Genomic DNA, 25754 nt, shown 5'->3' on the forward strand with positions numbered 1-25754 from the left:
AATTTTAATTAAATGTTAGAAGGGCCTTCCGTGTCCTTTTTCTAATTTAAAATGTTCACTTACAAGGTCAATGGGCCAAACTTCTTGTACAATTGGGTCTCAACTCTGTTTGGGATAGTCACATTTGGGCCCAGACAAGCCAAGCTAGTAAGGCAATTTATGGGTCTGATGAATGATTTTCTCAAAGATCCCATGGAAATTCCAAGCCTATATCATGCCAAACCTAAAACGAAAAATGTGGCTATCAAGTAAATAAAATAAAAAAATAAATTTGGCTATTGAATAATTTTTCAAGTGTACTTAGGGATAGGAGCTTCAATTATCTTTAAGCATTTCCAAGTGCCACTGGCTACTTAAAACAGTAGTTGAACGGTGAAATAAGATTTATAAAAGTCAAGAAAAGTGAGGATAATAATAGTGGATGACTCACATTCACATGGTGTGTCCCATGGGATTTATGAAAAAGCCAATAACTTTGATTCTTTTTAGGAGGTATTTGACTCTCTTTTTGAGTGGAGTGGGTAAAGGCAATTCCAATAACGAAACTTCCTACAACTTTCCATAACTCTGCATCATTGAACTATAATAGTGTTTCTCTTCCCTTATTGTCTCTATTTTTTTTTCTCTCTAAAACTGAGCACACACAAAGTTTTTTCTACCACCAAATCGTTCAAGCCTACTGGCATCCTCAAGGTCCTATCTCTTCTCTTATGCTATGTTTTGTGTGAATTCTCTGTTTTATTTCTTTCTTTCGTTCTTTTTATATTTATTTATATGTTTCAATTTCTCTTTGGATGATGAGAAAGCAGAGGGAAAGGGGAGGAACATACATATTTTTTTTTCCTGGGTTTTGACTTTTTTGTTTTATAGTATCTGAATTTCTCCTCTTATACCAACAGTGATTGTTAAATTACAAACACAGAGGAAGCTTTTGTAATGATTTAACGTTAGTTAAATAAATTTCTGCATAAATAATAACCGTAATAACGTGAGTTATCATTTTTGTATAAAAAATAAACAAACGAAAAATGTTGACTTCACTGAAAACAGAGGATGTGAATGCCCAGTAAGGCTAGGATCGCTGCCACTAGCTTGTTTTTTTTTTCGTCTTATTATTTTTTTTTTTAAAAATTAAATGGTTCGAGGTAATTAGCAAATTGGGTGTAGTTGAAAGATTGTTATGACCTTAGTTTTATTAATGCCTTTCGTCTCTCTTTCACATACTCACAAACAAAAGAAATAATAATGGTCATTCCTTTATTAAAAAAGCAATTATATAATAGGAATTGAATCATGTGTTGTATCTAAGATATTTTTGAGCTTTACAATCACTACTGCAAATTCATTTCTCAAATCCGTAAGTTATCATTTTTCATACACGTCCATCTCTTTTACTCAATCCTTTCACTCCCTCCTTAAAATAAAATATCCATATCAAATCATTCCTTTTTACTCCAATTTTTTTCCTTTTAATTTTTCTTTAATTTTATTTGAAAACTACCTTTCTATAATCTTTATTGTAGTTCAATACTTGCCGCCAACATATTCCAATGTCTTCCATTATCTCTCAGAAGGCCTCCATTTCCTCATCATTTTCATCTTCAACACCTCAGTGGAAATATGATGTCTTTCTAAGTTTTAGAGGTGAGGACACCCGCACTAGTTTTACAGACCATCTATATGTTGCTTTGAAACAAAGGGGCATAGTTACCTTTAGAGACGAGGAAAATCTTGAGATAGGAAAATCTATTTCACCGGAGCTCTTGAAAGCAATAAAAGAATCGAGATTTGCAATTGTCATTCTCTCAAGAAACTTTGCATCTTCAACATGGTGCTTAATTGAACTTACAAAGATAATGGGATGCCTGAAAGAGACAACCACGACTGTTTTGCCAATTTTTTATGATGTGGACCCATCTGATGTACGAAAACAAACAAGGACCTTTGCCCAAGCCTTTTCTAAGCATGAAGAGTGTTTCAAGGACAACATAGAGAAAGTGCAAACATGGAGAGCTGCTTTAAGAGATGTGGCAGATATAAAAGGGTGGCACCTACGGGATAGGTAAAACAAATTGACATTCCACTTGCTTTTAAATGTTCAAACTTCACATAAATACTCTTCTTATCTTTGAGCCTTGTTTTGAACTTTATGAAAAGCAACAAAGATGTTCACACATCTTCTCTATTTTGACTTGATCTGATTAATTTACATTTTTGTATTTCTTTAAATTTTTTCTCGCACCAAGTTATTTTCAGTTTCTTGGTTTAGCCAACAAAATAGAACATTGGTTGTCTACTTTCTTTTTTGGTACTATTTTTGGGTAATACTCTCTAGATATCATTTTCCATTCATTGCAGGTCCGAGGCACAACTTATCCAAGATATTGTGGGAGAGTTATGGCATAAATTAAATTATGCATTCTTTGAAGATACTGAAGGCCTTGTAGGGCTAGAATCTCGAGTTAAGGAATTGGAGTCATGTTTGGCTATGGGCTCTAATGATGTTCGCATTATTGGGGTTTTGGGGATGGGGGGAATAGGTAAAACAACTCTTGCTAGAGTTGTTTTTCGTATGGTTTCGAATAAGTTTGAAGGTTGTTGCTTTCTTTCTAATGTTAGGGAGGTTTTTGAAAAAGATGGTTTAATTCCATTGCAACAACAACTTATTAAAAAAATATTAAATGAAAGTATGAGTATACAAGATGTTGATGAGGGAGTTTATGTTATCAAGAATAGATTATGTCATAAAAGAATTCTTCTCGTTCTTGATGATGTAAATCAATTAGAACAATTGAAATTTTTAGTTGGGAAGCGTAATTGGTTTGGTTCTGGTAGTAGAGTTATCATAACAACAAGGGATAAGCATGTACTACGTATTCTTGAAGTAGATGAAATATGCGAATCTGAAGCATTGAGAGATGATGAAGCTCTCCATCTTTTGTGTTTGAAAGCTTTTAAAAAGGACCATCCTCCCGAAGATTATCTAGAGCTATCCAAAGATGTCGTACAATATACTAAAGGACTTCCTTTAGCTATTGAGATTATGGGTTCCTTTTTGTTTAGTAGAAGCATCAATCAATGGAAAAGTACATTAATTAGGATTAAAGAATTTCCTGAACGTGCAATCCACCAAGCACTTAAAATAAGTTATGATGGACTACATGAAACAGAGAAAAAAATATTCCTCTATATTGCATGTTTCTTTAATCATGAGGACAAAAATAGTGTAGTAAAAAAACTAGATTATCTTGGCCTTTACCCTGCTATTGGATTAGAGGTTCTAGTTGAGAAATCTCTCATGAAAATGGATGACCATGGAGTGTGGATGCATGATTTGCTACAAGGCATGGGCAAGAAAATAGTTCATGAAGAGTTTCCTGAAGATCCTGGAAAGCGTAGCATTCTATGGTCATTTGAAGACATTAACAGTGTGCTAACAAAAAATACGGTAAGAGGTTATATAGAAAACTTGAGCATATATCCCATCATATTATTCAAATAGTTCAACTTAATGTAGCTTTGGTAATCATACATTTTGCAATTCACTAATCCATTTTGTTCATCATTATTAGGGAACAGAAGCAATTCAAGGCATAGTCCTTAAGTTGCGTGAATCAAAAGAGGCATATTGGAATCCGGAATCTTTTTCAAAGATGCATTATCTTAAATTGCTCATAATTAGTAATGTTCAACTTCTCCATGAACCCAAACATCTTCCTATTAGCTTAAGATTTCTTGAGTGGAGTAGATACCCTTCAAAATCTTTGCCATTAAATTTCCAATCAAATGAGCTTGTTGAACTTTACATGTGTGGTAGTTGCATTGAACAACTTTGGAAAGGAGCAAAGGTAATTTAAGCATCCTTGTACTTATATATATTTAAGTTCCATTAAATTGTAGGGATTTGTTGAAGCTAATTGTTCTTTTTTTTTTTTTTTTTTTTTTGGGTTGCTTTTAATAGTCTTTTGAGAAGTTGAAAATCATCCAAATGAATGGGTCTACAAACCTTAAAGAAACCCCTGATTTGATCAAAGTCCCAAATCTTAAGGAAATGGTTCTTGATGATTGTTTAAATTTACGTGAGATTCATCCTTCAACTCTGGTTCATAATAGGCTTACTCTTCTCAATCTCAAAGGCTGTGTTAATGTCAAAACTCTTCCAAGCAAGTTCGAAATGGAGTCTCTTGAGGTTCTTATTCTTTCTGGTTGCTCAAAACTAAAAAAGATTCCAGAATTTGGAGAAAACATGCAACGTGTATTAAAGCTTTATTTGGATGGAACTGCTATTACTAAATTACCTGCATCAATTGGGCATTTGACCAGCCTTGTTTTATTGAATGTAAGAGATTGCAAAAGTCTTACGTGTCTGCCAAGCAACATTTTTAATTTGAAGTTTCTTAAAGAAGTGAATATTTCAAGATGCTCAAAACTTGAGAGATTGCCTGAGAATGTTGGGAACGCTGAAAGTGTAGAGGAGCTCGATGTGAGTGGGACTGCAATAAGAGAGGTGCCTCCTTCTGTTGGTCTCTTAAAAAATCTTAAAGTGTTATCTTTCAATGGATGCAAGGGGTTATTATCATTTAACTCTACATCTTGGTATGATCTCCTCCCTTTTTCTTCGAGGCCAAAAATTGCAGATCCTGTGGGATTTTCCTTTCTATCGAGTTTGTGTTCTTTGACTAAATTGAATCTACGAAACTGCAATCTCAGTGTAATCCCAGATGATATTGGTTGTTTATTCTCTTTAGAAGAAATACATCTAAGTGAGAATAGTTTTGTTTACCTTCCTGATAGCATCAGTCAACTATGTAAGTTGGAAAGGGTGTATTTGAACAATTGCACGAGTCTTCGATCATTGCCAAAGCTTCCAGTAGATATCGTAGAAATTTGGGGAGATGGTTGTACCTCACTAGAAATGGTACCAGATCTCCAAAAATCTAGTTATTTTACTAAGGGAGAGCTTTATCTTTCAAATTGCAGTAAACTGGCTGACAATCAAGATTTCATTGACAATTTTTTGGCAATGATAAGAAAGCACCATCAGGTCTCTCTCTCTCTCTCTCTCTCTCTCTCTCTCTCTCTCTCTCTCTCTCTCTCTCTCTCTCTCTCTGTGTTATAAACAACCTGCTTTGTATGTTTTAGGGATTCTCTCGTCACGGTGGATATGACGAAGAAGAGTTCAATTGGAGATATGACATGATTATTCCTGGAAGTGTAATTCCGAAGTGGTTTATCCATCAAAGTATTGGGGCTGAAGTGAATATTAAAGAACATTCTTCTCATTTGTGTGATGAGTGGATAGGAACTGCTATTTGCTTTATATCTTCTTCTCGTCTCAGATTTTCAATATCTTGTCGGTTGATAGCAAATGGAAAAGTAATGTCTGCTACAATAGTAGACGCTGGTTATTACAAATCTTTAAGTTTATTATCAGATCATATTTATCTATGTTATTTGCTTCCTCAATACTACAAGGAGGAGGACATAAAATTACTGAACGAATGTGAAGCAAATGAATTGAGTCAGATTAGCATTAAAATTGAAATATATGATTTAGGCAAGGAGGTGAAGAAATGTGGGTTCCGAATGGTATACAAGAAAGACATAGAAGATCTCAACTGAACTATGGCTCAGAGTAGTAATACCAGCATCATTCCTTATGAGGACTTGGATGTTAAAAAAGCAAAGAAAATTTGTGACGATTACGATTGGGCTGGACCTAGTGGAGAAGGAAGCCCTAATGATGTGCCCCATGGTAACTCTGATAGTGAAGAGTATTTTGAATGGGGTGAGGAGATCAGTGATTAGCAGGAATCTAGATGGAATTGGAGAATGGGTTCAAATACTTTGTAAGTCAATGAATCCAAATTAATTCCTATTTTTCTCTTGATTACCTGTAATTCATTGTATTTTTTTTTTCATTAATCTTAGTTTTGCCGATTACTGCATTATCGTTTGTCATATACCTTTGTTTGATTTTATTTTAAATTCTAAATAGGTATATCGCTAGTTGCAGCCCAATCCAACAAGGGCATTATTGGAGATTGTTGAACTTCTTTGTCTTTTTTTCTTAATTTTAAAGTTTTGTTGGTTGTTGCTTTATCTTTTTTTCCTTTCCTTTGAATTGACTGTTGTTACATATTATATATGTGAACTCATGTATAGATCACAATCACAATGCTTAGTATAGCTAGATGTAGCATCCAGCTTCCTCGAAGGTTTTCTTCGGTTGTTTACTAATCTTCAAACAAAGAAAGCGCTCTTTTTCTGTTTAAGAGTTCAGCCGATTTTTATATTCTTTTTTATCATTTTTCTGCTCTTCTGTGAAATTTTTATTATTTTAAAGTAGGATAACAATTATAAAATTTATTAAAATGATTTGTAATAGCATGGTTGGGGATGTTGTTAATGTGACTTCATAAAGTAACAAATGTTAGGTTCTAAGGAATTAGGAACTAATGTATTAGAACTTCATTTTGTAATGTTGGCAAACCATGATCAAAACGTTTTAGACTTGTTTATACTTGCTCAAAGTATGTGTTTTTATGTAAAGTTAGAATCGAGTTACTGCAACATTTATTGTGTAAATCTACTTGGCTCAATCAATCGAGAATTAGACTTGATCGATTGAAAGTCATGCAAATTGTTTTTTCTGCAGAATTTCCAACTTAGCCCAAGCTCGTTTGACGTGTTGGGTTTTATATTTTGCCTTAAGTATAAAAGGGAAAGCCCTAACCACGTTTTAGAGTTGCTCTTTATGCTGTTTGTGTGAATCTTTTGTGAGATCTAAAGGTATTTGCCTTCACATACACTTAGGGTTTCCAATCTCAAGATTGATGTCAAGAGTTTGGTGATTGATTTAGTTGCTTTTTTCAAGAGCTTAAAGATACACAAGCGGGAGTGCTTGTACTTGCTGGGAACCCAAGAAAGAAGTAGTCCGTGGACTTGGAGTTGTCACGTGATCGTGGTAGTAAGTTTCCTACTCGAGGTAGCAATAGGATGTTAGTGGTCTAAGTCGCTATTGTGTAAACTTCAATTCTTTCATAATGGATTCAGTTTACCTTGAGGATAACTAGGTTAAATCTTTCCCAGATTTTTTACCGGTTTGGTTTTCCTAGGTTATCATATTGTTGTATTCTTTATTTTCCGCACTTTACAATAATATGATATTTGTGTTAACCTAAATTTGATAATTTGACTAAGTAATCACTTGGCTAATTAACTAGGTTAATCTAGTTGTGTTTTAAGGGGTCTAAAAACATACAACATACTTCAGAATAAAATTGCTGTAAGTGGATGTTCAAATTTTCAAACATTTGGAGCTTGAGCAAAACTTACTTTTATGAGTAATTATTGCGGATATGCAAAGTTTCCTCATTGACCAAATATTTTAGCTGAGTTCTTGATATATCCAAATTAGTCTCTACATTCTTCATAATTGATTTGTCGGTCAACCTAAAAGGATCTATATCTGCATCAATGAGGTTTTGGTAATTTGTTTAATATGTAAATAGATGTGTGATAAACAACTTAATAACAAGCTCTCATTGGAGACAATCTTTTCTGCTAGAAGCATTTAATTTTGATTTATCTGTCACCACAACATGTTTTGAATGACTATATATTGCTTGATAGACATGCCATGATGAATCAATGATTTGCCATTATAGAATATTGAATAGTAAGTAGTACTAAATGGCCTTAGCCATGTGCAGCTTTTGTTCTGCAATGTAAGGAAATCATCATTCACATCATTGTCCTATCATCCATGTAATGCTTGTGTAGAAGCATTGATGAGACATTGATCGAGTTTAAAAGATGCTATGACATGAATTATGTAAAATTCAAAGTTTAAAATTCTTAATTATGTAAGTTTTTACCATAAGACTTTTGCGAGCCTCTTGTTGTACTTGAATGTTTTTCCACCTTTCTAAAACTTTCACTCTCAATCAAATTGTTAGTTTTTTAGATCCTTGTAAACTAGATTGTTTAATCTAATTAATTAACCAAGTGGATATTTAGGTTTATTATTCAGATCTAGGTCAAATAAACATAAATCGTATATATAAAGCAGTGGAAATATAAAAAATATAATGATATAATCACCCAGGAAAACCAAATCGGTAAAAAACTTGGGGAAGATTTAACCTAGCTATCTTCAAGGTAAAAAGAAAATCCACTATAGAGAATCGAAGTTTACAATAAGACTTAAATCACTAACATCCTATTACTACCACATGTAAAATTTATTGACACGACTACGTGCAAGCTTCAAAATCACGAACTCCTTCTCTATTAGGCCTTTGCAACACAAGCACCCACACTTGTGATTTTGAGTAGCAACACAAATTCTCCTGTTTGTGACTCCAAGACCACTCTTGAAGGTTTAGATCTTCAACTATTGTTGATTTTTATGTAGCAACATCAGATCTACTGGATCTTGAGATTCTTCACGGAATAACACCGGTAGAAGATATGAGAGAGCTTTTGGGCACAAAACCCTAAATACAAAAAGAGGCACACTCTTCTCTCTCTAAAATGCCTCACAAAAACGTGCTTAGGGTTTCCTTTATATACTAGAAGAAATAGATTTGAAACCCTAATCCTTAATGGACTTGAATTGTTGTTGGGCCGAACTTAAAATTCTGTAGATACATGTTTCGATTGATCTAGCCTGTTTCTCGATCAGTCGAACCAGGTAAATTATGAAATCTTCTTTCTGCAGCTTGTATGTTCTTGAATCTTAACTTATATCAACTTGAGCATTGTCTAATAATACCTATAGACTCTAGGATCTATATCTAGACAAGTTTGTGCTCACAGTTTGCCAAAACTTTAAGGTTTAATTTGAAAATAACACCAAATTGTTGTGGTTATTCACCCATTTCATATTCATTTTAGCGGAGGCCTTGGGAATTAAAGATACTATGCTAGCTTATCTTAAACCAGACCTTCAAAGTGATGATCTCCTAATCGGTGTAGGCTTTGCTTCCGGGGGCTCAGGAATTGATCCATTAACATCTAGTACACTAGTATCTATCTTTTATATTTATTTATTTGGACATTAATGTTTGCCCTTTTTTAATTTGGTTCTATCACAATTTAGTATAAAAACTTTCAATTGTTACATTTAACCGCATTATGATTTGGATAAAAATCAAATTGTTTGGATTTTGTCAAATGTATTTCTTTTGATTTCATCTAAATTTAAACTTTAGGGATCAAAATGTAACAATTAAAAAATCGTGTAACTAAATTTTTTTTGGATGGAATCAAAAGGAGGTAATTTTTTCAACCAAAACATGCAAAATAGAATTTGGACAAAACCCTAATAATTTAATTTTAAAACAAAATTTAGGAGGTGAAATATAAGAATTGAAAGTCTTTAAACTAAATTGTTACCTAGCAGAACCACAAGACAAGGGGTATGATGCCCCTCCTCTCTCTTTTATTCATAGAAATTTGTCCACATGCCAAATATCTGTTTTTTTTTTTTTTTGGTTAAGTGGATAATATAATAGACGAAAAAAGTTACAAAAGTTATGGCACTGCTACTGCCAAATATCAAGACGTATATTATTGCAGATTATCAAACATAATGACTGAAAGATTGATTTAAAGTGGTTGGACTTGGTGGTGTAATCTCCTGAGAGAAACTTGGCTCCGATATCATTGTTGGTCTGGTCCCAATATGGATAGTAGTCTTGTTAGAAACAAAATCACAAAGGTAGGGCATGCGTCTAGAGAAAGCAAAATTGTGTATATATAGATGTCCAAATGAATGCTTATACTATTAATTTGCAAGCATATACCCCTTGAAAAGATGCACATTTATTATGAACACACATATATATATATATATATATATATACACATATAGAGTCTAAGAGTCATACCCTTACTTAAATACTTAGCATTCTCAAAAGAAAAAACAGTGCATTAAAATCCTATATTGGAAAATAAGTATGAGTTAAAGAGGTTTAAAAACTTGTGTTGTGTATCTAAGAGTTAGGTTTTTTTGGATATACATCATTGTCAGTTTCTTCAAGACCTTCTCTTCTCTCTTCGTGTGCGTTAAAATACTTAGTATTCTTAAAAAAAAAAAATTGATTTCACTTACCACAACAGTTGCATTTATTCTTCTAACTTAAGTCTATCCTTACTATAAAAGGCAGCAAATCTCAAAGGTTTTCTTGTCTTGTGTGTTGTAGATAGTACACACACTGTCTCTCTCTCTGCGTCACCATCTCCTTCTTTTTCCTCAATTATTGAATTATTGCTTTGTGATTATAATTGTGAAGACTTTGTGGTCATGATAAGATAAGGATTATTTTAAATTTATATTTTCTATTTTGTGAGATCTTGAGTTGGTGCCTTGGTGGACCAAAGCATTTGAAAAATGAGTACACTTCTAAAAAGTAACAAGGCTTTGAAATTTCTCGCAATATAATTAGATGAGTTCAATGATTATGATTACTATTAAGAAAGGCTGATGCAATTCTTTTGGAGGCTCTTTTATAATCTATCCTTGCTATATTTAAACACCATCAATCCAGCCATTTCCATAAGACTTCACTTCTAATATCACATCCATTTCTGAGAGGGAGAGCAAGAGGTCTACCAACAAACTACTACTTTTGTTTGTCTTAGATTTCAACACCAACTTTAGTACACTGCAAGTCTACAAGTAAAAATAAAAGTTAGAAATGTGGACAGTTGGATTGTGTCTTGTAGTAGTGGTTGTAGCATATTGTAGTTACTGGCTAAACAAATGGAGGAATCCAAAATGCAATGGAGTCCTCCCTCCAGGTTCTATGGGCCTACCCTTTATTGGAGACTCTCTTCAGTTAATTGTTCCCAGTTACTCTCTAGAACTCCACCCATTTATTAAAAACAAAGTTCAAAGGTATGATTTTGTATGTGTGTGGACGTGAGAGAGAGAGAGAGAGAGAGAGAGAGGTTGTAATGACAAGCGTCATTTACCTAAACAATATTTTATGGAATCAAATTCCAAAATCAACCTCTTCAAAAATAGAGTAAGGTTGCCTACCAACCTATATTGCATAAACAAGAGCCTTATTCATTGGTTATAACCTTTAATTTGTATTTGACTTCTTATTCTTCTAATTTTTTTTTTCTTCTTTTCTCTCTCTTTTGTCTTTTTTATAAGAATCTATATGGCACTTTCCTCCCCTAACTATGGGGTATATTTTAATCCTCCATAATCATTAAAACCAAATAATATTTAGAATGAGCAAATTACCCTGTACCATCTAATTTTCTATTAAGTCACAATAAAAGTAACGGAATCTTTTAAATCACTTGGAACTTGTGCCACCCTACTTACCAAATTTCCTAAAACACCCTCATATAATTTGTTGGGTCTTTAAAGCCATAACAAAACCATACATTGAAATTACCAAACTCTGTGTTTGGGTGAAAAGATGAGAAAGAAGAATAAATATTAAAGATTCGGATTATGCAAACTCATATATATTAATTGAAGGGACATATTTTGATTGGATTAGTTGTCATGCAATGGAAATATTTATATATTTATTTATTTTCACTAAGATTGCACTTAACGGCCACATCATTCACGGAAACGAGCAAAAAGTCTATATTGAAAAATATACAAACGTTAAGGAAGAAATGAAAATTTTTAAACATGAGGAACCAAAATGAAAACAACTCCTAAAGATAAAGGATCAAAAGTATAATTTAGTCTAGAATAGGATAGGAAAAATGTTGATTCCTCCAAATTGATTAGCTATAAAAGCTATCACTAATGTAATTTTTTTCCTTTCTTTCATATATGGTCCAATATTTCGAACTAGTGTGGCGGGTCGACCGATTGTAATATCAGTAGATCCTGAATTCAACCATTACATCGTTAGTTGAATTATGGTACTTGGATTCATTTTCCAAGCTTTTATCTATGGAAGGAGAAAATAGGACAACTGCACTTGCTGTTATCCACAAATACGTAAGAAGCATCATATTGGATCACTTTGGTGCTGAACCACTAAAAGAAAAATTCCTTCCTCAAATTGAAGTATTTGTTAGTAAAACCCTAGAAGCATGGTCAACTCAGTCTTCTGTTGAAGTGAAACATGCTGCTTCCATTGTAAGTTACAATTTTCGCATTAAACACATTTCTTCTGTAGTGTTGCAAATTTTTGTCATTCATGTTACAACATAACTCTTGGAAATTTTGTTTTGACCCCATATCATTCTAACTATCAAACTTGAATAACTCTTAATTAGAAGATCAATCAACCTTTGGACTTCTTTTGTATGATCTCCACCACAAAGGCATGTTTGCTCCAATCTAAAACTCTGAGAAGTCAACACATTGACACAAGGTCAAACAAAGGATATCTTTCTTTTTAAGCTCAAGAGAGGGCAAAGTCTTGCATCAAGGTGTATTTATATATATGTAGGTTAAAAGTCAGCAAAAATCCTAACATCTTTCTGAACATTGCAGATGGCGTTTGATTTCAGTGCAAAGAGTATCATGCTTAGTTATGATGCTGAAAAATCACCCATGAAATTGAGTGAGAAGTTAATCAATGTCGCCGGAGGTTTTTTGTCATTTCCCTTGAATACTCCCGGTTTCGCATACCATAAATTTTTGAAGGTAACCAGAATAATTAATGAGACAAGATAAATTCTTGCATTATAAATTCTCCCAACAAGTATTTGTTTAAAATGACTCAAATACATTAATCTAAAATCTTCATGAAAGTTCAAAAACGTGTATAAAACACCCTTGAACGTTTAGACCCCCAAATACAAAATAACCAATTCAAGCTTTATGACAAACAACAAGTGTGCGGAAATTGAACATAAGCTATAAACAGAATTGGAAATCAATCTAAGCCAATTATAAATCACATCCACAGCAGAAAATAAAAGGCAAAGATAAAGGGAAGAGAGATGCAAACACAAGGACAACACACGATGTGTTATCGAAGAGGAAACCGAAGCCCTCGGCGTAAAACCTCTCCGCCGCCCTCCAAGCGGTCAATAATCCACTAGAAAATGTAGTTGGGATACATGAACAGCAATAGACCCTCCAAGCCTAATCTACCCGATGTACCTAAGCCCTCCAAGCTTCTTGCTCCAACGAGGTTGCGCCGAACCTTTTTCTTTTCTAGCTTACTGGATTCCGCTACTAGACCATAGCATCCGCCATCCTTGGCATCTTCCAATGCTTCCCAAAACTCCAAAAACACTCAACACTCTAAATTGGTGTGGGTAGTGTTTGGATAGAAATCTCCTCTCAATAGGTATGACAATGAGAGAGGGAATGAGAAGAGACTACAAAGATTTCTCTCTAAGAATGAGTAGCTCTCTCTAATTGGGTGGGTGTTTTGAAGAAACCTCTCTTAGGGTTTTTCTCTCTGAATAGCCACACATATCTTGTGGGAATGAGGGGTATTTATACTGGTGTGAGAATGGAATACGAAGAGTTAGTTTTTCCAAAAACAGGGCTGGCTGGCGACTTGACCTCGCGACTTGACTGAGTCGCGAGTTCAAGTCGCGAGCTAACTTAATGGCCAGTCTGGATTTTTGTCGTGTAGTGCTCCAGGTGGCGTGACTGTTCAGCTCCCCTGCATGCTCTGCACGTGAGCAACTTTTGGCGGCTTGCAAGCCGCGAGCCACCCGCGAGTCCTAGCCGCGAGTCTCTGCTTCACTGCACTGTCTTGAGCATTTCTTCACACTCTCTCACACACTACCCTTACATGATTCCCACCTAAATACAAGGTTTCTAAGTGCTGTATTACAAGCAAATTTGTCATGGAATAAAGCCAAAACATGGTTGATTAAATTCAACCTTACACTTCATTTTCATTCAGGATCAAAAGGAGGCATTGAGCATGTTGAGGAAAATAGTAAAAGAGAAAATGAATTCACTTGGAAAACATGAAGATATGCTTGATCAAGCCATAAATAACATGAATAAGGAGAAAGTCTTATCAGAAGATTTTCTTGCCCGTTGGGTTTTTGGGATCTCATTTGCTACCTTTGAGGCGATTTCAACAGCATTATCATTAGCTCTCAAGTTAATTGCAGACAATCCAGCAGTTTTACAAGAGTTGACTGTGTGCATGTGAACAAATTTCTTTTAGCACTTAATTTTGTGTATGGTAATGTTGAAACACTGATGATATATCATATTTTAGGCCGAGCACAAGGAAATTCTCAAAGCCAGAAAGAATCCAAATTCCATTCTCACATGGGATGAATATAAGTCAGTGACTTTTACACTTCAAGTCAGTTCCAGAATCTCAAAATATTCTCTGTTTGTGGTGTTAGAGGATTCCAATTATCTCATAAACATAAACATTTTGTTGTATGAAATTACAGGTAATCAATGAAGTTTTTCGGATCGCAAATGTTTCTCCTGGTTTACTACGAAAAGCACTCAAGGATATAAAATTTAAAGGTATGCTCTCGGCAAAATTTGCTGAATAGTATTTTTTAAGGAAAATTTTAGGAGAATAGAATGTAACTAAAGTTATTTAGTTATGTAGACTATTTTTGGAACTCGAGTTTGACAAACTTGAGTTCCAACCCAAAATCGAGTTTAGCAAACTAGAGCTCCAATTTGTTATACAACGTCAGACTGTCACACGTAACCTAAACTAATTCAAACCTAAGTTTGATAAACTTGATTTTGGGTTGGAACTCGAGTTCCAAAAAAAGTCTACACTACTAAATAACTTCGCCTTCATGGTATTAACCTAAAATTTTCCTAAAAAAGTACCATTCGGCAAATTTTGCCTATGCTCTCAAATGCATATATTTGGTTTAGTGTCTTTATATTCGGTTACAAACTGTAAATGATTGGCTAAATGCTTACCAGGATATACAATTCTGGCTGGTTGGACCATTATGCTTGTAAATTCTGCACTTCAATTAAACTCAAACACTTACAAGAAACCACTTGCTTTCAATCCATGGCGCTGGAAGGTATGTAATAAGCAACCTTACTAGAGTAAAGAGAAGACTTAACCAGTTATTATACAAACTTTTTTAATTCCCCATACTACTGCTTTTAACTGATATGGAAATATCCTTGACAATTTTTTTTTTAATGGAACTAGGATCTTGACCCATTTGTTGTATCTAAGAATTTCATGCCTTTTGGAGGAGGAATTAGACAATGTGCAGGGGCAGAGTATACTAAAACGTTCACGGCTATCTTCCTCCATGTCTTGGTCACCAAATATAGGTAATTTGGTCCCATTCATAGTGTCACTTACATGGGGCTTGGGCTATTGCCACAACAAGATGATCACAAACCTCGTTGTGGTAGGATATTATTTTCAATTAGTGACCTCTTAAATTTTTTTTTATATTTAGGTGGACAAGGGTCAAGGGATTAAAAATTGCTCGAAGTCCTATATATTCTGATTTTTACAGATGGCCTCCACATTAATTTTTCTAAGAAGAACAATATATAATTTTAAAGAGCAATCATCATGGAGCAGATGTCATACCTTGAAATTCTATCACGTCTATTAAAAAAAAAAAAAAAAAAAATCCTATTTCATGCAAAATAACAGGATGTTCTATATTGAGATAAAAAGTTCCGGTTTCACGCAAAATAATTAGATACTCTATATTTTATTTTTGGTATTAATGCTCTCTCTCTCTCTCTCTCTCTCTCTCTCTCTCTCTCTCTCTCTCTCTCTCTCTCTCTCTCTCAATGTATTTGATGTATGTGTAAGGAAACATGTTTTATGTTTCAACTTATGTGTTTTTTTTAAGAAATATGTGAACTTCTCAATTTTAATAAGTTGTTCCTAAATTTTGTTGAATTTAAATTTCATTGGAAATTCTTTTGGATGAGATTGTCTGAAGAGAAGGATTCTGATTTAATGTTTTAGTTTAGAATTTAGATTTCTTTAATAAGGTATTGAAATAAACCATTTTTTATGAATAAAATTAGGGTTTTGTTTCAACTTCTTGTTGAGTTCTATTTACAACAAGGCAACGTAATTGAAGTGAAGAATTGCACTACTCTTTTTTTTTTTTTTTGATGAAAAGGATTACACTACTCTTAGGATAAAAGAAGACACGTTGAAGTATTGATGTTGAATAAGATTGATTGTTTACGGGTAACCCTCCTTTTTTATATAAAAGAGGATGTTGTTTTATCCATTAAAATCCAAAAATCCTACCATTATTGTCACATGTAATATAAGTGAACAATGTAATTTAATCAATCCTTAGTATACAAGTTGTTGCTGTTGTTGTTGTTGTTGTTTTTATTTTTTTATAAATTTTTTATTTTTTTAAATATTATAATTCGATAAGTATAACGGGAGAGAGGGGATTTGAATTTTATATGCTTGAAAATATCAAGCAGTGACAATCAATTGAATTATAAGACTTTTGACGTCAATATATGAGTTAAGTTTTCTACTTTTTTTTTTTTTTTTTTAACCACTTTTCCTAAGATTCATATTTCATATGACGTAGTTACTAAATTTTGGCTTGTAGGTGGCATAATGTAAATTGAAATTGCTAATGCCACTAAAATATTAATGGTATACTTGAGGACGAATTAACGTTGAAATCTCGAGATTAAGTAACCCCTATTACGTACACACTTTGTTGATTTAATTTCTTTGACCCCTGTGTCACCATTTCTGCCCCTCCTAAAAGGATAGATCATTGCATTATAGAGTTATAGTCCTCCACATATGGTCCCATACATGGTCTGGGCCTTGGGATGAGACAAATCCAAATGGAAGTCTTGGTGGGCATTTGATGCAAGTAAAGCTTTCACGTATTGGCTGGAGACAAGGAGTAATAAGCCATTTATCCGTCATCCATTTGGACTGGAACTTATATGGCTACTTACAAAAATCTACACCCCTGCTTATGTATGAACTCCTGATTGGATACCACAATTTATCTATCCCATACTACAAATCCAATCCTAGTGACATGTCTCTTTTTACTGTCAAAATTTACATTCTATTTATGTGTCAATTTCTAATTGAATTCAATATTTTCATATGGGTTCACCATATGTACTTAAAAATGCTGAAAATCCAATTAAGAGTTGACACATAAGTAGGGTGTGGATTTGAGTGTGAGAAGCGGTGTGTTTTTTGCATTACTAAAAAAAAATGGGTTTCTCTTTAGATGTGCTATTGAATTCTTTTTTGGTCCAGTTTAAAATTTGTCTGTTTTATCTAAACATTAGATTACATCAATCCTGGTAAGGAAAATTCTGATTTCCAGTATCGGCAGGAGTGCTGATAAGGAAAATGTAAATCCATAACGCTGGGAGTTGCCTTTTATTTATCTCACCAATCACCACGCATGTATCACACGTAAAACACCATCTCTATCAGCAAAATATAGGATTAATTTTCTGCATTCCTTATTTAATTCCTTTCAAATCCAGCAGTTATCTGCGGACTTTTTCATTTCTAATATCACATTCATTTCTGGAGTGGTATATATAGAGCGAGAGCTTTACCAACAAACCACGACTTGCTTCAGAGATTTCTACACAATCTTAACCATATTCTATACAAGAAAGGAGTTAAAAATGTGGTGGATAGAAGGAATGTGTATTGTGGCAGTAGTTGTCATATATTTTACTTATTGGCTAAACAAATGGAGCAATCCAAAGTGCAATGGAGTACTCCCTCCGGGTTCTATGGGCTTACCCATTATTGGAGAGTCCTTTCAGCTGAACGTTCGCAGTTACTCTCTAGATGTCCACCCATTTATCAAAAAGAGAGCTCAAAGGTAATAGGCAACTGATTGTGTGTTTTTGCAATATTTAATTTGTACGAATTTAATTATATATGTATCTTAAATGGATCTTCAATGTATTAGCTAGCTAGAATCGGTCACATGTATTCTCTTTTTCTATTATATTTTATTTAAAGTCATACCTTCTATTATTCTCTTGACTAATATACCATTTTTCAAAAAGAGAGCTCAAAGGTAATATGCAACTAATTGTGTGTGTTTTTGTAATAATAGTATGAATTTAATTATACATGTATCTTTTATATTATATATATAAGCACACACAAAAATGCTACAACAAAATTTTTGAATTGGTTATGGATCTTCAATATATTAATTAGGATGGGTCACATGTATTCTTTTTCTCCATTCTATTTTATTTGAAATTATTCTTTCTATTCTTTTTTGATTAATATGCCATTTTTTACTCTCTCTCTCTATATATATATATATATATATGTGATAGTGTGATACCATTTGTGACAACACCGCTAATATTCCTCATATTTTTTAAATACAAGTCCAACTTGTGGGACTTAACGTACACCTGCTCAACATCTTCGTATTCTAAATTCATACACAAACCTACACAATTCGGAATTTAAAAAAAAATCTTTTTATTTATTGCTGGTCAAAAGTATGATCTTGTCATCTCACTTTGGTGCCAACTACTCCCAAAAAAAAAAAAAATACAGTAATGGAAAACTTAGTTATATACACATTGGCTTCCTATAAAGGTAACCTAACTTACCTAAGGCTTTGTTTAGTAACTTTAGTTAGGAGAATTATTACAAAGTCAAATGATAGAAAATATTTGTATTTTCACCATGTGTGTTTGGTATATGGAGGAAGGAAAAAATGTAGAAGGATAGAGAGTAAATTACTATTATATCTTATTATATTATAATTCTGTAACATAATAGTGGAGGGGTAAATTTGTAATTTTATTTTCAATGTTACTTCTTCTCCCATGTTCATCCCAATTCGGATGGAAAAAAAAAAAAATGGTGAATCTGGATGAAAAAATTCCAAATTTCCCACTTTCTTTCCTCTCCATTTATATCCTAACCATTTTTGTTTTCCTTTCCCTTTTTTTTTATTATTTATTTATATTTATTTTCTCCATTTTTCATGGTATAAAAACCAGATTGATCAAAGAATTGAAAAAGGGTTTGGCTCTTAATTTTTACGGTTGAACTGCTGTTTTTACGATTTTCACTAGACTTAATTAGGATCCAGTTCTTGTATGTTAAACCGATTAAACTTGCCAACCGGATTCGATTTTTAAAGCCATGCCCTTTTAACCCAACCAAACATAACATAAAAACTTAAGAACTTTGATGCTTCATATTATTGATGAGACAAACCAACTAACCTTTTTTTTTTCCCTTCTTAGATATGGACCAATATTTCGAACTAGTTTGGTGGGTTGTCCTGTTGTTGTATCAATAGATCCTGAATTCAACCATCACATCGCTAAACAAGAAGGGAGACTAGTTGAATTATGGTATTTGGATTCATATTCCAAGATCTTCACTATGGAAGGTGAAAGTAAGACAACTACACATGGTCTTCTCCATAGATACTTAAGAAGCATTATATTGAATCACCTTGGTGCAGAGGCCCTTGAGAAAATGTTGCTTTCTCAAATTGAAGAATTAGTCGTAAAAGCTCTACAAACATGGTCAAGTCAGCCTTCTGTTGAAGTGAAACACGCCGCTTCTGTTGTAAGTTCCAATTTTCCTTGATATAGACTAATTTCCTCAATGTAAAAGGATCATTTTCATTTAAACTGGATGCAATTCATAATTTATATTAAATATTTTAATTCTAAAAGTGTATATAGTCCATTATATTTATTTATAAAATAAAATCTTGACTGTGAAATACTCTCTCAAATCTCAGTAAAATGGAGATCTAGTATCCTGTTCTTCTAGGATATTGTAGAATTCGTTGTCTTCAAATTATTACATATCTATCATTCCTGGACATTGCAGTTGATTTTACATTTCGGTGCAAAGCTATTGATTGGTTATGATCATGAAAAATCACCTCGGAAAATGAGTGAGACGTTCAATAATGTTGCGGGAGGTTTTATGGTGTTTCCCTTGAACATCCCTGGCACTGCACATTATAAATCTTTGAAGGTAATCACAATAATGAGAAAAGATAAATTTTCTGGGAGAAGTATTTGTTGGAAATGACTTAGGTAAATTAATTAAATCTTAATTTTGATCCATTAATTAGGATCAAACAGAGGCAGTGAACATGCTGAGGAAAATAATAAAGGAGAGAATCAATTCACCTGAAAATCATCATGGAGATTTCCTTGATCAAGCCATTAATGACATAGACACGGAGAAATACTTAACAGAAGACATTATCATATATTCACTTTTTGGGCTCTTATATACTAACTTTGACGCCATTTCATCAATAATAGCATTTACTCTCAAGTTACTTGAGGACCAACCTAAAGTTTTACAAGAGTTGCAGGTATTTTATGTACCTGTATAGCAAATTTCTTTGATCACAAAGTCTATATTATGTGTATAGTAACGGTGTAAGTAACATTGGTGATGTATGATTTACTAGGCGGAGCACGAGGCAATTCTCAAAGGCAGAGAAAATCCAAGTTCCACACTCACATGGAATGAATACAAGTCGATGACTTTTACCTTTCAAGTCAGTTTATACAATCTCAACGTGTTATCTCTTGGGGATTTTTGGAGGATTCCAGTTATCTCATAAGCATAAACATTTTGTTGTGTGGAAATTACAGGTAATCAATGAAGTTCTTAGGATTGCAGCTGTTTCTCCTGGTTTACTACGAAGAGCACTGAAGGACATCGAATATAAAGGTATGCTCTCAAATGCATATATTTGGTTAAGTAGCTTTATATATATATCTGGTTACAAATTGTATATAATTGGCTAAGTGCTTACTAGGATATACAATTCCTGCTGGTTGGACCATTATGCTTGCAAATTCTGCTCTTCAATTAAACCCAAACACATACAAAGATCCACTTGCTTTCAATCCATGGCGCTGGAAGGTATTTAGTAAGCAACTTTCCTAGGGGAAAAGGATGATTCAACCAGTACTTATTACACACTTTTTCCTCATATTATTTCTGTTCATTAGGGCAATCTCCTTGACTTTTTTTTTTTTTTTCTTTCTTTCTTTCTTTTTAATGGAACTAGGATCTTGACCCATTGGTTGTATCTAAAAATTTCATGCCTTTTGGAGGAGGAATTAGAAAATGTCCAGGGGCGGAGTATGCTAAAGCGTTACTGGCTACCTTTCTCCATGTTTTGGTCACCAAATATAGGTAATTTTCTCCCTTAGTACTAAGTCTTACTTGTGCTATTGCCCCCACAAGTTAGGGGCTAAATTATGAACCAAAACAATTTTATAATTCAAGATTATACTAACATTCAAAACTAAATTAATATATGAAAAGCATAATTAGCATTATACAAACTGAAATCTATATGTGTACTATTAAAAAATTTAAAATTTCAAGTGGGTCATGGGCCTCATGGCCCCTTGGTCATATGGTAGTTTCTTCCTTGACTATGATCAAGATCAAGTTTGTGGTAGGATAATACATATTAGTGACATCTTGAATTTTTATTTTTTTTATAGGTGGACAAGGCTCAAGGGAGGAAAGATTGCTCGTAGTCCACTTCTAGGATTTACAGATGGCCTCCACATTCGTATCACTAAAATGAGTAGTTAAAAGACATTCTTATTTCTTGCAAAATAATAACTGGATTTACTAATAGGATATTCTATATTTAGATGTGAAGTTCCGATTTCACAAAAAAATAATTGGATACTTAACCAAATCTACCAATATTTTCTTGGGTTAGAATGTATCTTTATTTCATGTACTTTTCTCTCTCAAAATTCCGGTTTGCAATGTATTTAATGTGTACGTGTGTGTGAGGTAACATGTTATGTGTTACAACTTACATGTTTACTTTGAGCAATATCTGGACTTCTCAATTTGAATAAATTGATCTTAAAGTTTGTTGAATTTACTAACAATTCATAGCATTTGAATTTTTAGTTTAATTCACTATAATAAAAAATGAAATATTAAAAAAAAATTTACTGACAAAATTTTCAGATTGATTTAAGTGTCACTAATGTGTTGTGTGGATTTGAAGTGATCATGTTTAATTTCCATCTAAAAGTAGAAGAAGAAGAAGAAATGATTAGGTTTAATATATATGTTATTGGAAAATTTATAACACATGTATTTTTGTTGGACCAAAATCCTAGAAGCATAAAAAAGTCATGTGTGGTCAAAAAATTTATATCAAGCAATTTATACATATAATCTATATAAGTTGAGTTCTTTTTTAGCTCTTTAGTTCTTCAAAGTGTCTTTTTGTGTCGTCTCGAACTTTTCATTTCTCTAAGCTTTGTTTTAGCTTCTTAGGTGTTGTACTTTAGGTAAAATCTTACAATATAATTTTTTTTTTTGCTGAAAAAAATCTTACAATATAATTATATTAACTAATGGAACCAAAAAAAAAAAAAAAAATTACCTTCTTGAATGACATTTAAATTCAGCCACGTGGTTTATTTGTTAGTTCTTTTTTTTTTTTTTTGGGGAGAAAAACACAGACTGAACACACATAGAGGGAGTGGGAACCCAGGTTTAATATCACACAACTCACAACATACAAAAACCAGTGTTTATTCGTTAATTCGGTTGAAATGAATTGAAGAATGGGAAATATAATACCAAAGAAGTGAAAGAGCTGTACCTAAATTAAATTATGGTTTTTTGGGGACCTGACAATGGATGAAAGAGCCATTAAGAGGAAAGGGCATCTATGACTATACCAATAAAATAAAAACAAGAAGGGAAGGGAACATACTTATATTGAAAAAACTAAGCTCAACAAGTTGAAGTAACTAGAAAGTAGCAACAGCCCAAAGACCTAGAGGAAATTGATATCTTATCTGAATTTATATGATTTTATTGAAAAGAAAGATACTGTAATGACGTACAGATCAAACTAGTCTTGATATAGTTGACCAAATTAAGCATCATTTTTTTTTTTTGATTGAGAAACAAATTAAGCATCATTGATAAAGAATCAAGTACTCTATGTAAAAAGGATTCTCAAAAAAATAAAAAAGCAATATTAAAAATGTTCATTAATTTAAACTAAATCTCCAATAAATGTAGACAATAGGATTATGTATTAATTGTTGCAGTGCTGGTCATATATTTTACTTACTAGCTTTACAAATGGAGCAATCCAAAAGTGCAATGGGTCTACTCCTTATTGGAGAGACCCTTCAATTGATTGTTCCAAGTTACTCTCTAGAACTCTACCCATTTATCAAAAAGAGAGCTCAAAGATATGTATCTTGTGTGTCTTTATTATTAATTTTTTTTTACAACTAGTGTGTGTGTTTTTATAGTATATATCATTGATCTTCAAGTATGTGTTTATATATTTACGTATGTATAAAAAAGAGAACTCATCTAGCATGATCCAACAAGATTTGACTAAACGATGAGTAGATTTTAAAATTCCATAGAACCCATGCTTTGAATTTAATAGCTAAAGACTATACCTCTTCTTTACCTTGTGCTTTTATTAAACCTAACTAATACTAGTGGCAAAGTCATATTTTTTTTTTTCAAGGTTGACTAATCCGCCAAGGTTACATAGGATATGAAAAATGTTATAATTAGTAACTTATCCAAATAATAAATTATTGTAAGGCCTCAATTTGGTTCCCAGAGACCAAAGGATTAAAGGATTTAGGCCCAAAGAGCCCAATACAATGAATTTGTAGAGAGTGGGTTAGAAAACTAGGTTCTAATGAGTTAGACAACAATTACAGTTGGCCTAGATGACAAGAAAGCAAAGATAAACTGATTTTGTCTAAAGAAAATCATCCTCGGCACAATCCAAGGAGATCAGTTCTTGTATATATCTTTTTTGATTTTGATTACAAGTCCAGTTCTTGTTTCTACAGCGTTTCTCTTTTAATCCTCCGATCCCTTTCCCTCAGGATCTTCTTTCTATTTTATACTATCTTCTTTCTTTCATCTCCACCCTCCACGTGTAGATTAGATCACTAGTGTTGATCCTTGTCCCATCAGTACTTTCCTGAAGTCTTTGAGAGTAGCTGTAAGGCTGCAAATTATTCAGGTATCACTTCCTCGTTAATGCGGCCAGAGAGTTAGCTACAGAGCATTCGCTGCGATGGTAGCAGCTTTCTCTTAGATATTTCATAGTTCCCCTTTGCCTTGCGCCTTCATGATGTGTATCCTTATCAATAGAATCTCCCGGAACATTACCTTCGATGGTGGACCACACTTTCGGACCTCTGCTTTGCTCAGCTGAGGCGACATTCCTCCTTGGACTACCTTCCTGGACTTTTGTGACCAAACCCTACCCTTTTATTCACTAATGCAGACTTCCATGATAGCGTTTACTTGTCCTCGGACTACTAGATGTCCTCGGATTGGGCCCCCAGCCCAACATATATATAGATATATACTATTGGGCCTATCACACCTACAATAGCCCCCTTGAAATTCTTCTCTCTTGCTCCTTGGGAAGAAAGGGGGGTTTTGATATCGCTACAATTACCCCGCTCTTATCATACATCATCTATGTCTGCGTAGATACCTTTTTAACTGTCCAATGCATGCTCTTGACGCTTCGGCATCTGAGACGCGCCTTCATTAAATTTCTGCGGCTCCATGTTCCTTATGTTCTACGGTGCGATGCAGATCCTACGTTTGGAGATTTTATTGGAACTCGGGCTGGAATTTTCTCGCTTGTCCACCTCTCTGATACAAATATTGCTTGAATACTTCATTCACTTCACTTTTGCACTCATTCGCTGAACCTTTGCACTCATAAACTGAACCTTTGAACTTATAAATATCAAGAGCTAGTCCGAGGAGAGTTTCTTTCTTTGCATAAGTCTTTTTAACCCTTTCTATTTACTTTTCCTTCTACTTTTCTTTACATAGAGTCCTTTTCTCCTCAGCTCTCTTAATTTCCCTTCCACTTATTTAACAACTGGAAGAAAGGTCTGCACCTATACGCTGATTGGGAGATAAATCGGGTCAAGGCGGCATTCATTCTTGTTAATTTTTGGACTTCTTTGGGATTTTGAGGTGTCTGTAAACTGTTAATTGCCTTAACCTGATTAGGGTTGACCTCAATTCCACAATGAGTGACCATATAGCCCCAGAAATTTGCTTGATCCCACGCCAAAGGAGCACTTGGAAGCATTGAGGAGCAGTTTGTGTTTCCTCAGTATTTCAAAAATGTTCTCGAGGTCTCCCATGTGCTCGGTCGCAACCTTACCTTCACCACCATATCATCTATATAAACCTCAATATTTTTGCCTAATTGTGGCTCTAACATCTTGGTCATCATCCTCTGATAGGTAGATTCTGCATTCTTCAATCTAAAGGGCATCACCTTGTAGTGGTAATTTCCAGTAGGAGTGACAAAAGTTATCTTCTCCTAATCATCTAGAGCTAGTGGTATTTGGTGGTATCCCTAGAAGGCATCTAAAAAGCTCATCTGAGAATGGTTTACAATTGCATCCACTAGTTGATCTATTCGAGGCATGGGGAAAGGGTCTTTTGGACAGGCCTTGTTCAGATCTGTGAAGTCTACACATACTCGCCACTTTTCACTCTTCGTTTTCACCACTACAATATTAGCTAGCCATTCAGGGTAAAACACCTCTTTAATAGTCCTGGCCTATTTAAGTTTGATCACCTCATCCTTGACAGCATCAAAATGGTCCTTAGATGAGCGCCAAGGTGGTTGCTTTTTAGGGATGACGGATGGATTAACATTCAAATGATGGCAAATGAAGTTTGGATCCACCCCAGGAGCTTCGTAAGCACTCCATGCGAACACTTCAATATTCCTCTAAAGAAGCATAATCAACTCTTCCT

General features: G+C 33.8%; 2 protein-coding genes and 1 pseudogene across 2 annotated transcripts; all 3 read left to right on the plus strand.

Moving 5' to 3' along the window:
• The first annotated feature begins 612 nt into the window (after positions 1 to 612).
• On the plus strand, positions 613 to 5918 carry LOC115967573 (TMV resistance protein N-like). The gene is made up of 6 exons (XM_031086692.1): positions 613 to 693; positions 1524 to 2062; positions 2359 to 3448; positions 3573 to 3848; positions 3962 to 5044; positions 5143 to 5918. Exons 2-6 carry the CDS (start codon positions 1551 to 1553, stop codon positions 5620 to 5622), a joined length of 3441 nt encoding a protein of 1146 aa, XP_030942552.1. The 5' UTR covers positions 613 to 693; positions 1524 to 1550; the 3' UTR covers positions 5623 to 5918.
• A 4788-nt stretch (positions 5919 to 10706) lies between these two features.
• On the plus strand, positions 10707 to 15473 carry LOC115967727 (annotated as a pseudogene).
• A 2105-nt stretch (positions 15474 to 17578) lies between these two features.
• LOC115967160 (cytochrome P450 87A3-like) lies at positions 17579 to 21530 on the plus strand. The gene is made up of 9 exons (XM_031086231.1): positions 17579 to 17781; positions 19184 to 19514; positions 19785 to 19934; positions 20035 to 20283; positions 20383 to 20472; positions 20570 to 20648; positions 20737 to 20843; positions 20992 to 21119; positions 21437 to 21530. Exons 1-9 carry the CDS (start codon positions 17579 to 17581, stop codon positions 21528 to 21530), a joined length of 1431 nt encoding a protein of 476 aa, XP_030942091.1.
• The last annotated feature ends 4224 nt before the right edge of the window (positions 21531 to 25754 follow it).

Source organism: Quercus lobata, chromosome 11, assembly GCF_001633185.2.
Source record: "Quercus lobata isolate SW786 chromosome 11, ValleyOak3.0 Primary Assembly, whole genome shotgun sequence".
Taxonomy (NCBI): Eukaryota; Viridiplantae; Streptophyta; class Magnoliopsida; order Fagales; family Fagaceae; genus Quercus; species Quercus lobata.

Excerpts from the sequence above, each read along its gene's own strand:
- LOC115967160 (XM_031086231.1), top strand. The coding sequence starts at position 17,579 with ATGTGGTGGATAGAAGGAATGTGTATTGTGGCAGTAGTTGTCATATAT. Across the intron at positions 19,935-20,034 it reads CACATTATAAATCTTTGAAG|GATCAAACAGAGGCAGTGAA; the intron begins GTAATCACAATA and ends TCCATTAATTAG. Across the intron at positions 20,844-20,991 it reads TCAATCCATGGCGCTGGAAG|GATCTTGACCCATTGGTTGT; the intron begins GTATTTAGTAAG and ends TAATGGAACTAG.
- LOC115967573 (XM_031086692.1), top strand. The coding sequence starts at position 1,551 with ATGTCTTCCATTATCTCTCAGAAGGCCTCCATTTCCTCATCATTTTCA. Across the intron at positions 2,063-2,358 it reads GGGTGGCACCTACGGGATAG|GTCCGAGGCACAACTTATCC; the intron begins GTAAAACAAATT and ends CATTCATTGCAG. Across the intron at positions 5,045-5,142 it reads TGATAAGAAAGCACCATCAG|GGATTCTCTCGTCACGGTGG; the intron begins GTCTCTCTCTCT and ends TGTATGTTTTAG.